At 37.4% G+C, this 14,717-nt stretch overlaps 1 protein-coding gene across 1 annotated transcript in view; it reads left to right on the top strand.

Annotated features, from left to right (window-relative positions):
* The window catches only part of musk (muscle, skeletal, receptor tyrosine kinase), a 55,499-nt gene that overhangs the window by 3,345 nt on the left and 37,437 nt on the right, over nt 1-14,717 (top strand). Inside the window, exons 2-6 of the mRNA XM_030148513.1 lie at nt 7,571-7,697; nt 7,789-7,940; nt 8,095-8,222; nt 8,456-8,597; nt 9,441-9,565. Coding sequence (XP_030004373.1) covers nt 7,571-7,697; nt 7,789-7,940; nt 8,095-8,222; nt 8,456-8,597; nt 9,441-9,565 — 674 coding nt within the window. The remainder of the gene's footprint in view (nt 1-7,570; nt 7,698-7,788; nt 7,941-8,094; nt 8,223-8,455; nt 8,598-9,440; nt 9,566-14,717) is intronic.

Below are 14,717 nucleotides of genomic sequence, written 5' to 3'. Positions count from 1 at the left end.
AGTAGCAGCACTTTTTTCCAGTCAGACTAATAACAATGACAATAAAGCACATTTACAAAAGGAACTAAGAACTGGAATGGGATTATTAAGTACTCGTATCGGTACTCGGTATTGGCAAGTAATCAAATGTAAGTACTAGTACTCGTACTCGGTCTGGAAAAAAGTGGTATCGTAGCATCTCTATATAGACCCAGAGCTAGGTACTTTTGTGGCAATTAGAAAAATGATTTTTTGTTTCTATTTAACCTTTCCTAAGTGTTTTATTATCCTCTGTATTTTGCATTTTCAAGTGAAAATCAGGTATTTTCCTATATTTAATTTACTGATCACGTAGATGTTTTAAAAAGCTGAGAATAAATTTGAGGGCAAATGTAACAAATGAAGAAAACAGAAGAAAAAGTGACTTTATCAGCAAATCTATCATTAACTGAACACAAACCAAGTATCCCCATCCACTGTCACTGATCCAACTCCATGGGTTTTACTGGTGAATCAGTGTTGTAGAAGATGACAGTGTTTCCACATTCACTATGGAGCCTCTGAACGTCCAAATGGGTCATATCTGATGACCATGAAAAGATGAAAAACTGCATTTTACACCAATTATTCACATCTATTGATGATCAGTGGATCAACAGGTATTAAACAGTTTAGATCAGTAGATGTGTTTGGTTGGATGTTTGGATCTTTATGGGTAACAAAGTCAAAGAAATGATGGTTGGTCATTGATTTTCTGTATAAATCCACATGCATTGTCACTTGACCCTGTAACGTAAAGTGCTGGTAACTGTCATATGTGAGTGTTAAACGCCATATACTCTCCTGACGTATCACTCCAACTGACTCAGTGCAAACATCCTAAATCCTCTCAAGCCATGAAAACAACATTTCCGTGTTACAACACAACGGATGTTACACGTCAGATGCTTGTTTCTGGCCTGCGTGAGGGACATGGTTTACAATTGGGCTCAGAGGATGGAAAAAACCTGGAGGATAAACTGCAAATCAAAGCAAACAACAAAAGAAATGAGGCTAATGTGGAAAACAACAACTAAAAAGAGTGTGTTAGCAATGAGCACAGAGGAGGCCGACTACAGCAAAAGGGAAAACAGATTCAATTCATTTCAAGACTTTATTGTCATTGTATTAAATAAAACACAAGATAGTAGTTAAAGGATCTTTCAGGCAGACATAGCAAGACATCTTGAGAGAGCTCCTATCCACTGCACCGCCATGATGGTACAACAGTTAGAGGTCATGTGGAGAACACAGTAATATGTGATAAAATATGAGGAAATTGTCATGCAAATCCAACACTGAAACTGATATCTGGCGCCACTGGGATAAATGATAAGACGTATGGGTCAGAAGTTTTACAAAGATTAAGTATCAGCCACAACTGTTGATAAAGCAAGGGAGCTTAAATCCTTTCCGCGAATCTAAAAAAGAAGATCCAGTTGGTTCGGAAAAAGTAGGTGATCCATGCAGTAAAGACAAAGATGAGAGACCGCTCACAAGGTTAAGTCTGGCGAGGGTTTCGTTCAGCTCTAAATATTGAGTCATGTGTCTAAACATGAGCTCTAAACCCTCAGTCTTCAGATGTCGTCCATCTGTTAAGACATTATATTGGCAACAGAAGTAGCACAGTCACGGAGGGGAAGAAAACATTCACACACGAACCAAATCCAGTATCAAACCTCAGAAAGTAGGTCTTGTTTTACTATATGTATGTGTTAATCTAAAGAATATCTGACAATGTCTAGAAAACCCCAAGGTAGGGCCGAGAGCTGGACCTTCCAGCTAGGTTTCACAAGAGAGTGTTTTGTCCTTTAAACTCTGTAAATCTTTTCCTTCTCCCTCTGTCTTTTCTTCCCTCCTCTGTTTTTATTTTGTGTGTCCTTCTCTTTAGTTCATACAGAGTTTAAACCAACCCTGATGTCTCTGATCTGAATCCACAGATAAACAGTTGCAGCCTCGCTCTGGTGCTACTACCATTTCGCTCTTTCATCGTGTTTACTTTGTTTTTACTCCCGCTCTCATGTCATCTGTGTGATATATTCACCTCAGAGTGAAACAATAAATACTAGACAACGCTCTTATGGACAAATTACCTTTGCTTTTTCTCTTTTATATATGATTAAGACCCATCGTAGGTTGGATTAGTACAATATGCATTTTATTGTTACTTTTGTCTCACCTTGATTAGAGCTTCAAAATATGTTGTTTGAGCATCATAATCGCAATGTACGTGTGCGCAGGTCCTGCAATGTAGGAGGCAAATGAACTCAATATGTTCTCATCTAATTTCAACCTGGGTACCTGACACACACTACGCACAGCGATCCACCAATCACAATTGTTCTTAATCAGTTTGCTGAAGCAGACCACGCCCCTGCACATGGAGTTAGTCGCTGGTAACAACACTGAAAAATGAGCAACGAACAAGAGAGAATCATTGAAAATGAAGACTTGGTACCAAAAAGAAAAGCAACGTTAGTTATCTAGTTATCTATCTAGTTATCTAACGTTAGTTATATTAATCATGATTAATCGCATAGTTATATGCAGTTGGGGGGGGGGGGGGGGGCAGCATCAACAATGTGTATTGCCTTTAAGTGATATTTCAGACTTGAAGTACTCCGGTGATAAAAAAATTATTCCACATTGCAGTGCTTACAAACAACTTTGGCCTTATCAACCCCACCATCTGAAGACATTTAAAATGAAAATGTCCATGGAAAAGACCGGTACTTTTCTCCATGTTTATGTCCCCACCAGTTTATTTCCGGTTGTGAGTGATTGACAGGAGTCTTAAGCCCACCCCAAATACTCTAACTGGTTGAAACGCATGATGACGCCAATTGGCAAACCAACCCTGATCAGCATGCCCCTCTTCCTGTGACCCGTGGTTTACCTACGTGTATTCACAGAGCGAGAACAACGGACTTTCAAAATAATATGTGATGTTCAGTTGTTAAAAGCAAGCAAAGAGGGCCCTCTAGTGGTCAAAATAAGTTGCACTAACATATGTTTTGTCCTTGCGGTGTTCCCGTAGCCAGTTCGGACATAAGAAGGAACTAACAGACACGTGTCTTTCACTCTGTTTGTATGGCCTGAAAAAGGTTTGCCTGTGAGTATTTTATGTCCAGTTGTTGTAAGAATGAATAGTATAAAATATCTCTGATGTGAACCTTTGTTGCTGGATAAAAAGACGTTGTAAATCCTTAATTAATCTGTAAATGCTAATCGTTAGCGTGTCTATGTATTTTCCCATTCAAGTTAGCATCGAGCTAGCAATCTTTTTCCCATTCATTTAAATGTATAATGCCATGTAAATGTACTAAAGCAATGAACAGAACTGAGACATATTTTGTATGTATGCTGCAGTTTTGCAGTGAGTCTCAAGTAAAAGATTTGGTGAGAAGTTTTGGGCGTCCGGCTTTCTTGGGAAACCTGTTGTCTATCTGCCGAGCTAATCGCTACATGCACACAAGCAGGGGCAGAATAATATGAGTTAGAATAAAACGGCATTAATGTAAGATAAAAATAAATAAATAAATAAATTGTCAGTGTTATTTAATGAATGCGTTAACACGGTAATAACGCATTAACTTGCCCAGCCCTGATTTTTTCATATCACAATATATTGCAGGGTTAAAAAAAAATCGCAATGTCAGTTTTTTCCAATATCATGCAGCCCTAACCTGGATTGTTGTATGAGGAAAAAACACAGGTGGTTCTGCTAATTTCGCTCAGAAATGTTAATCTACCTTTTCTTTTACAACAATGACCATGTGTTGAAATAAGACAGAAAACAGCGTGTGCACTGAGGATGCAGCCTGTCCTTGAACCTTAAATTAAAATGCTGTCCTTGCTTCAACTTCACTAAAATCCCCCCCTTTTTTTCTTCCTTTATCTTACACAAACCCCTTAGGTTTACAGATGTAAAACTGCCAACAAACACACTACAACTCACTAATTATGTTCTCTCTTCCCCTGTCTGTCTTCCATTCCCCCTTTGCTGTTTTCTTTAGGTCAGAGCTGTAACAAACCTCAAACTCTTTAATGTGTTTCCCTTGGCCAACAGTGACCGACTGAGACAGATGACTTAGTCTAAAATAGGAATGTCAAGAATGGCAAATAATTTAGCAGAAAAGATGCAGCTGTTCAGGCATCTCTAGATAAGACTGTATTGTGGTATAAAGCATCCACACACTCATGGCTACTACTGTGACAGAAAAACGCATGTATGTAAACGTCATATCATTGGTTATTATAAGTTAACAAAAAGGGAAATGTTGACAATGTGAACATGCCAGTCTGTTTAGGCACCAAATGGTCTTAAAAGTCTTGAAATTCTGCATAAAACAAGTGAATGTAGCATTTTAGCCACCATCTTATTTTTTTGTGCCAGATATTACCATATTTTACACACACACCCAGACACCCACAGACACACACATGAATGGGTGACATTTACAAGCTAATGCAACTGCTAACTTAGCAAAAACACCAACCAACACTGCTGCTAACCAGCAAATGTTATGCTACATTTACATTTACATTTCTGCATTTGGCAGATGCTTTTTTTCAAAGCAACTTTCAAGGAAAGATGAACAATTAAGCTCTCCCTCTACTTCTTTTGTAAAGCACTTTAAAAATAACCACAGTGGACCAAAGTGCTGTACAGAAGAATAAATAAAAACCAAAATAAAAGAATAAAATACAAGAATAGATTGGAGACATAAAACAGCTGTACAATTTAAAACTGTGTTGTACAGAAGAATTAAAAAGCAAAATGATAGACTAAAATACAAGAATAGATTAAAAAGACATAAAAACAGCTGTATAATTTAAAACAGTGAAATAAAAATAACAAGTAAAACAATAGAATAAACATAATAATACATTTAAAATGGAACATTTGAAAGTGCTAGGACAGGAGGTGCTCTCTGAAGAGCTGGGTCTTCTTGAAGATAGGCAGGGACGCCCCTGTTCTGTTAACGACAATTTCAGCTATTTGCAAACAGTAATGTAATGTTCTTGTACTGTATAAACACAGCATGCTTGCATCAAAACAATACAAACATCAGTGAATTGGGCTAAACTATGTGAAAATGACACTTTCCAGATGCATGGGTCAGAGGAAAATTGACTTTGAGCCCCATCTCTGTCTCTGCAACCAGCTACCATGAGACATTACAACTCAAATTTGATCGGAGGAACAGGAAACAGGGGCAGGAACATAAGGCTAATGTTAATTATAATGATATAAAATAATGTTGGTAGTACATTATTATTTTATTTAGACATGTTTCATCTACTTTCATCCATCCTCATGACGTTCTCAACCCTCCTGACCACAGCTACTGAAGAGACAGGAAGTTCTCTTGTTTACTTAGCCAGGATGTCTCATTGAGATCAAGATCTGAACTGAGCTGTTTCACCTATCCTACACCATCTTTAAATAGAAAATCTGTCATGCATCTTTTAAACCACAGCTACAGGTATACATAGTGTAAATGCAACGTCTGACAGACTGTCCTCACATATGGGACAAACTTTCAGGTGGACACAAGAACTCAACACAACATCGCAACATGAATTTTAGTGGCCAGAGGTCACATGTCGACCTCACTGTGACCTCATGCGTGTCCATTCTTATGAATTTAACATCTCAGGAAAGAACATTTTTGGCACTATGAATATAAAGTTTATTATTATTCCTATTATTTTGGCCTTAACTCCAAGTAATTGAGAACTGCATGAACAAATTATGATGAAAGATAGTGGATTGAACTTATGGTCCTTTCTAGTCAATAAACAGGCTCAGAATCAGCGGCAGCTGGTGAAACTATTTTTTGGTGGTGCAGTATCCAAGTTAGTTCTCAGCTGCACTACAACCACATATCACCACCAGGATACACCAAAATACATGCACCACTATTTTAAACTACTGATTTAACTTAAAATAAAACTACACAGTATATGTTTTCAGTCATGTATATTTTATATGCAAATTTCACCCATTTATCCTTCAAATATGCACGTTTTTCTATGACTCTATTGTTAAAGTCAGGCATGTCCCTGACAAGTGTCTTTTCCACTGACAGTATGGACAATGCATTAGACCAGTGATGAAGGTAGTACAGGTAGATCACATGGCATTAAAAAAATAGAAATTCAACGTAAGGGCTAAAGTAAACCAATGATACCACTTTGAAATGTGATAGAGGACCCCATTGTCAATTCCTGAGTTAAATTTCATGAGTTTTGGTCAATAATTAAGCGAGATATTGGGAAACGAAAATTTTGGCCCCATTTACCACAATGTTAACGAAAATTTCAAAGTGATCCAGAATCCAGGATTTCTTCCGGATCACCCCAAAAGTTAATCATTTCTTCCTTATCCCATTTCCAACAAACCCTGAAAATTTCATCAAAATCTGTCCATAACTTTTTGAGTTATGTTGCACACTAACGGACAGACAAACAAACAGACAGACAAACAAACCCTGGCAAAAACATAACCTCCTTGGCGGAGGTAACTACCCTTGAATGCAGATTATACACAGTACTCACGGCTGTATCATGTATAACTTCTTTATTTAAATATTCATGTTTCTGTTAAATTATTTTAAGTGAGTCCTATCAGCTTCTTCTTCATGTGAGACAGGTGGGGCGGCACCCTAGCATCCTCTGTTGATGAGCCGCCATTGCTCAGAATTCTGTCATTCAAAGCATGTACAGTGGACACTAAATTTTCTCATCAACCCTTACTCTTTCATCAGCTGCTGGTGGTTTTTGTCCAAACTATTGCTTTGTTGACAGATGTGTGTCTAGAGAGATGTCAAACTGGATTCAATTTGATTTAAGAGTTTTTGAAGTGATCATCTAATGCAGGGGTGGAAAACTTGTGGCTCCAGGGCCACATTTGGCTCTTGGGTCCTTTTCAAGTGGCTCCATGTGGCTTTGTCAAAAACATATGGAAATGAATAACTTACATTTTACACATTTTGCTATTCCTGACACAATCATAAAGTCATCCTGATGTAATGCAGATGTAAATATGTAGACAACACTCAAAAAAAAGTAAAAAAAAAAAAATAGAAGTAGTAGCAGAAATAAAAGAGACTACTTTTTTATTTTATGACACTAAAGGTATTCATCTGTATTCCTCATTGCAAAGAAAGCCTTCACATACCTGTCCACAATAATAACCAATATCACCCCTTTGTCTAATGTAGTTCTGTAATTTTTTTTGTATTTCTGTAAATGCACCAAAACTTTGATTAATTCTCAACATATTTCGTACAAACTAATCCTAAATAGCGTCTTAAACAGACACCACTTTGAGGATAACTTTTGGCTCCCGACAGCTTTGTTTTGTCTTAAAATGGCTCTTTAGAATGCAAAGGTTACTGACCCATGAGCTAGGGTTAAAACCCCTAATTCCACACATTGTTCGTCCTTGGTTATACTGTGTTTTCATAACTTTTCCTAAATAATAAAATGATATCTTGGTTAATAATGCAGCTCCTAATGTTATCTTTGTATCTTTACCACCCAGCTCCTCGTATAATCACCTTGTTAGATACAGTAGATGTACTACTGGACCACAACGCCACCTTCATCTGTGAAGTGGAGTCCCGTCCCTCTGCTGACATCAGCTGGACCAAAAATAACCACCCAATAATGTAAGTCCCACTCACACTCAGTGAAGTAATAATAGGTTTTGGACTTTAATAAAACACTTGACAAGCTGATTGTTGTTTTTCCCCGCATCAGGTACTATGACCCTCGCTACATTACCAGGGAGCAGGGTCAGATGCTTGTCATCCCTCATGTACGGGAGTCAGATAATGGAGAATACTGCTGCATCGCCAGTAATGGGATTGGAGAGGCGGCCAAAAGCTGTGGAGCGCTGCAGCTAAAGATGAGTACGTCTGCTTTCTTTCCGAGGCTGTAGAGCTGGAGTTGAAGTCCAATCCTGATCGTAAATGAAGATTTTTGAAAGAATTCGCAGATGGTGCAGTGTCAAAAGTGAGAAATTCACAGAGCTAAAGGTATCATCCCCTTCTGTCTCTGTATCAGAACCACAGATTAAAAGACATCCGACCAATGTGACCCTGCTGATCGAATCCAAAGCAGTGCTGCCCTGTGTTACCCTGGGCAACCCCAAACCAGATGTCACCTGGCTCAAAGATGATGAGCTTATCAAGGTACAAAAAATGCAAACACTAAAGAACGAAGTGATTGAAAAGTTCCCATATTTAGATTTTCAAAGATTTGGTCTTTTGCGTTTGTATAAAAGCGCACACCATCCCTTACTTTAGGCTCAGTTTTTACTTTAGGCTCAGTTTCTAAGTCCTTAACTGTAATAGTAGATGGAAAAAACATGTTGCTGTTAAATTGTTAGAGTTATATTTTGATGATGTCCTCTCACCTCTCCCAGATCAGTGACCGAGTGACTATTCTTGACTATGGTGCATTGAAGATCCATCATATACAGAAGGAGGATGCAGGACAGTATCGCTGTGTGGCTCAGAACAGTATTGGTTTGGCTTTTTCAAAACCTGTCACCATCGAAGTACAGGGTATGCACTTTACCTCTCTTCAATCCAAAAGGCTCCATTTATCCATTTATAGAATAGAATAGAATAGAATAGAATAGAATAGAATAGAATAGAATAGAATAGAATAGCCTTTATTGTCATTGTGTGTACAATGGAATTAGGAATACTACTCCAGTCAGTGCAACAATATTAACGAAAACACCAGTGCTACCAGAATAAGAACAGAGCGGATGTAAAATTATAAAAACTAAAAGTAAGATAATAAAATACAATATAAATTTTACACCTTTTAAAATCTTTTTTACACAAGTAACATAAGATTAGAGCTAAGTAGAATAAAAATCAGAACATTATCAATAGATGCAAATGTACAGTATTAACAGTATGTGACAGTATGTATATTGATGAACAATATTAACAGTATTAACAGTATGTATTACCTATGAAAACAGTATATATACTGTATATCTATGAATTTATTTATTTATTTATCCAGGTAAGTTAAGAACTGATTCTCATTTTCAATAACAACCTGGACATATAGAAAAACTCTGTATATCTATGTAACAGTATTAACAATATGTATTGCCTATGAAAACACTATATACATATGTAACAGTATATATACCTATGAACCAAGTCTATATAAAAATAGTGCAATTATATTTGATACATAGTGAATAAATAAAGCTTTGTTATTGCAGAACAGATTATTGCATGACTTACTGCACATAAAAAGCCCACAATGGGTTGATGTTATGAAACAACTTTTGGATGTTTGTTAACCCCTTTAATGGCTTATATAATATATGCAGATGAATGTATTGAGAGTCCGGCTTTAAAGTGTCTTTGTTTTGTCTCCAGCTCCTGCACGAATCCTCCGAGTTCCAAAGGAGAAAAGAGTAGCATATGGCAGCCAGATTTCTCTGGAGTGTAACGCTACAGGAAATCCAATTCCCACTATCACCTGGCTGGAAAATGGGAATACTGTGAGTGCCCAGGTTCAGTGTGTTAGAAGCATTTTGCAGTTTGACCAACTTGCGTGGTGTTTGAGTGGTCTCAAACCTGCATCCATAAAAGCCAGGTTCACCAATGTGAAACAGAATAATATCCTTAGACTTAGACAAACATTACTGATCCACAAGGGAAATTACTTGGTCATATTGGTCATTGGTCATAGCTCAGCTGCACATAAAACACTCATGGAAAAAAAAAAAAAAACTAGCAAAAAAGAAAAAAAAAACAAAGTATGTGTGAGGAGATAAAAGCAATAAATAACATAAATAGAATACACTAATAAAGCAGAACAAAAAAATACAACATTTGCATATGTACAAATCTACAGGAAATGGAAGTAAATATAAATATACACTATATACATATAGGTGTGAAAGTGACTAAGGAATGTGAATGTGAAAAAGCATGACTTTTTCAGGAGTGGAAAAGCAGCCTTATTGTTTATGCCTGCTGTGCACAAATGTGGTCCCGTGAGCAGTGAACTGAGACAGGCACATGCTTGAACCTCCCCAAGTGTTTGCAACAACACTTAGTCACTGAGTTGACATTTGAGTCTGTGGAGGTTGGGAAAGTGGCCAAAGTCTCTACTTGACCACTTTAACAAGACCACTGACCCTGACCTTTGACTCACTTCGATCACTGACATGCAGAAGTTCCTCCTCTGCACTCCAACTAAAATCCAGTTAATATCCACCAGGTCACCAGGGACACAGTTTTGGGATAGGGTCCCATTTTAACTGAATTAGTATAGATTGTGTTTCGGTCACATATTAAATACAGAAATCAGGAGATGTCCTCTTTCTAATGAAGTCTAATAACAGCATATTACAGTTCCTCCGTTTAAGCCTAACCCTAACACTAGTGTTCCCAGAAAAGAATTTATGTTATAAGGTTAACAGCTGGCAGCTCTCCCCTCGGCAGTTCCAAGTACTGACCTCAAGGCAACTTATTTATGGCCTCTACGTTACATTTTTGTAAGAATTGGACACTGCATTTACTATGTGCACCACTGTTGTTGGGGAAGAAAGACCAAATGTTATCTTATGCTTATGTAAGACTTACTTCTGTGGAACAGCAATGTAGACATTGTGGTTCCTTGTTCTTCTCGAGTATTTTATCATTAAAAAATTGGGTTAATGTATAAAAAAGAGGCTGGAGACTGTGGGGCTGAAGGAGAGACACTAGCCAGTTTGACAAACCAGTACTTGTTGAGCGTATTAGGAGGACCAAGCTTGCAGTCGTCATGGTTTCTTATTCTTGTAGCTCTCTTCAGCTCTCTTCACTCTCTCATGAGAACACTTTTACACTAATAGATGTTCAGTGCACTCGCATATGGTGCATCTGCCTGGTTTTTACGAGCACTCATTTGAGACTAACTAAACTTTTCTGTTGAAATCCTGTCCGTCCGTCCATCCATGGAGTCCCTGCAGGAATATTCTCGTCTCCTTCACTGTGGTCCAGTTTGGATCGAATGTCAGTCAACGAAACCAGCATCGGAGATATTTTGTCACGTAGCTGACATTATGACACATTGTCAGCTGCAGAGCCATACACAAAGGCAAAGCTGTGACAATAAGAGATTAGGTGACGGGGAAAGTAACACAGCCTTTCAAATACTTGATTATAGTCAAAGCTCTAAAGCTGCTGTCATGCAGTCCCATAGGTAAATAATGAAAGCATTACTTAAGGATAAAGATAACTTAAAATGGACTTTATGATTTACACAGTATGTTCTAATAATGATTTGAAGACAGTGCTGGCTCTGATAGCTCATTATCATATGTATGACACATGTAACATTACTACATGGAGTCAAAGTGGTATAAATTAAATGCAATAATTAAGAATGAGGGAAAAATATACTACTGTAACCATGAAGCAGAACCTAACACCTGTCCATATTTAACCCATAAAGACCCAGAGCTACTCAAATCACCATTCATTTCACCATTCTAAAACAATTTATTACCCTTTATTATAATATTATCCTCTGTATTTTGTATTTTTTTCAGGGAAAATCTGTTATTTTCCTATGTTTCATTTATTAATTATGTAGAATAATTATGTAAAAGCTCCGACTAAAGCTGAGGGTTATTATATCAGAAACAGAGAAAACTGAAGAAAAAGGAACTTTTTTTCAGCAAAGATATCCGTTACTATGCATAAAAACAAGTGTTATGTAGTTAGGATTATGATTTAACCACTGCTTTAAGGATGGACTGTTTGGTTTGGTTATTGGTTATATTTAACCTGTCTTAGGTGTTTTATTATCCTCTGCATTTTGCTTTTTTTTTTTTTTTTGTGTGAAAATCAATTATTTTCCTATATTTAATTTACTGCTCACATAAATGTTCATAAAAGCTCAGAATAAATTCAAAGGTTATTATATCTGAAACAGAGAAAACTAGAGAGAAAGTGACTTTATCAGCAAATCTATCATTAACTGAACATAAACCCAGTGTCTCCATCCACTGTCATTGTTCCAACTCCGTGGGTTTTACTGGTGGATCAGTGTTTCAGAAGATGACAGTGTTTCCATGTTCACTACAGAGCCTCTGAACGTCTAAATGGGTCATATCTGATGACCATGAAAAGATGACAAACTGTATTTTACATCAATTATTTACATGTATTGATAGGGTTAGTGGATCAGAAGTTATTAGACATTTTAGATGGGCAGATGATTTTGGTCGCCAGTTGCTGTTTGGGTCTTTCTGGGTTAACATGGACACAGTTTGGGTGTTACAAAACAACAAATACTGACAGATACTGTACGATAATGATAATAATACAGACAGATTAGTCCCATCTGTCTCCTCTCACCTTCAGCCTCTTTTTTTTGCACACACACACCGTCTCTCAGCCATTGTTCAGCTAGGTCACCGGAGATATAAACAGAACAGGAATTCTCATTATGGTTGCAGAGGATTGAAGAGACTGCTTTTCATTCAGCCAGTAATACACAGGGTTATCAGCTGTAACTGTAATTTAAAAGCAGCAGTGTGATGTTAATGTCAGAAGCAAATCATAAAATCAAGTCCTTTTGTGGACATGTTTTAGTGGAAACCAGTGAAACCTCTCTGTATTGGTGTGATTCATGTGCGGTGATTGGGTTTTAATCGTCTTTTCCATTGTAATCACACGTGGAGCCCTTTGGGAACAGCAGGTAAAGACATTAATCGTGAGTCATAGTGAGTGTGTTTTACAAAGTGGATGAGGTCAGTGCAACGTGATGTAACTCGAGTAAAAAACAGAACCTTGTGTGGTTGAACGTCAGCGTCATCACTTCCTGTAAACTATAGTAAAGTGTTAAGTGCACACATCGATCCTTGTGAGGGAACAATGCTCTGATTAGATATAAATCGATGTGGTTAATTACACTGTGCATGCATGTACCCTGTTTTTGTCATGCATTAGCGTCCTGTTAGAAAATGCAAAAAACACTGCTCTTTTAGGGAGATTTGTTTAGATAATACCCCTATTTTCTATTGTGATTTGCTCAATCCTGCAAGAAATCTCAGAGTAATTACACCCAATCACACTAGAGTTAACATTCTGCATGATTTTGATGAGTTTTTTTTCTTTCCGTCCAACAAGGCTGCAGACATTTTTTTTATGTGTGCCATTGCGGTGAGACATGCCCCACATAATTGTCTGGGTATTTATTCATCTTGGGTGAGCTCTACAATGTGATTACAGGCCCCTAATGCTTGTAAATACAGTGTGTGTTTATGTGCGTGCGCTGATTAAAATGCGCTGCTTTTTTGGCAGCTTGTTGAGGTCATTAATTTCATCGGGGCTGGAAAGCGCTCACCCTAAAACGGGCAGCGGCCGAAACAAATATAGACACATCACACATCAGCACCTTCACTCACGCTCACAAACACTACACACTTACATATATCATGTATATTTATCAGTGTAAAAAAGGAACTAAAAACAACACACATATTTTATCCACATCCATACCTACGTGTGAAGGACCAGGAACTTATTTTTAGATTTTTATAAAAAGTAGTTTGATTAATGACGGACATAAACAGTGTATGCATGGAATTTTATCAACTCAACACCCGTGACTCATGAACAAACATTAAAACATACTTGAAATAACTATTTTCCTAACTAGTTATCTGTGGTCCCCAGACATGTTCAGCCCCAGTGTGAATACTTCTGATAAGACAGTGTTTTATTTCAAATATCATTAAAATCACACATTAAGACAGACATGAAAATTAAACACAAAACACTTGGATTCGTTTTCCTCCTTTTTTTCCTCCACTCATTGGGTAAAGAGTGGGATTAAACAAATAGACGATGTTTAAAGAACAAGTTCCAATCGGAGTCACTGTAATATGAACTCACGAAAGCCAAACACGAAATGTAGATGATATCCTCATGCGTCTTCTAAATATAGGAGGTCAATTTTTCTGTTTTTGGATGGCTGGAAGTCTGGGTTTTCCAAAGTGTGGAGGACCTTTAGGACAGTGGTTCTCAGAGTTTTTCTGTCAGACCCCCTTATAAAGGTGGGGTAGGAGATGTTTTCCTGGAGCATTTTTTACTTAAAATCTCCTTCACACCCTGATTATAACCAATTAATTAAATGCTCTAACACAAAAATAAAAAAAATGTATTCACCTGTGGGAAGGACAGGACTGAAAAAACACCATCCAATCATTTTAACCGGCCCATCAAAATGATTGAATGGTGATATGTCTATCAAACTCAACTGTCTAAGGCTGGGGTCTGCAAAACATGTGTAAGTGCTTAACATCCAGTATCTACACTGCCCAGCCAAACAAAAAGTCACACACTGATATTTCTCCAGCTTTAATTATAACATCATTTGCTGTGACATGATTTCAACAAGCTTATATAACACTGGAATATTTACTTTCACTTGAAGTTGCACTAATTTTTCACCAAGAACTTGTACTGATGTGCAAGAGTCAGACCACTGTATAGTCTCCTCCATCCAGAGGTGATTTCTCGTAGACTGCAAGGGAAGCTCGGTTTCCCCTAAAATTACGACAATTAAATGGTCAAATATGTGCAGTTGTGTTGACATTTCATTGACTACAAATGTATTAGAACACGTTCATCTCACAGACAAGTTTGTTCAGA

Source organism: Sphaeramia orbicularis, chromosome 12 (assembly GCF_902148855.1).
Source record: "Sphaeramia orbicularis chromosome 12, fSphaOr1.1, whole genome shotgun sequence".
Classification (NCBI taxonomy): Eukaryota; Metazoa; Chordata; class Actinopteri; order Kurtiformes; family Apogonidae; genus Sphaeramia; species Sphaeramia orbicularis.
The sequence above is the reverse complement of the archived record's forward strand: the minus strand, read 5'-3'. Positions and strand labels throughout refer to the sequence as shown.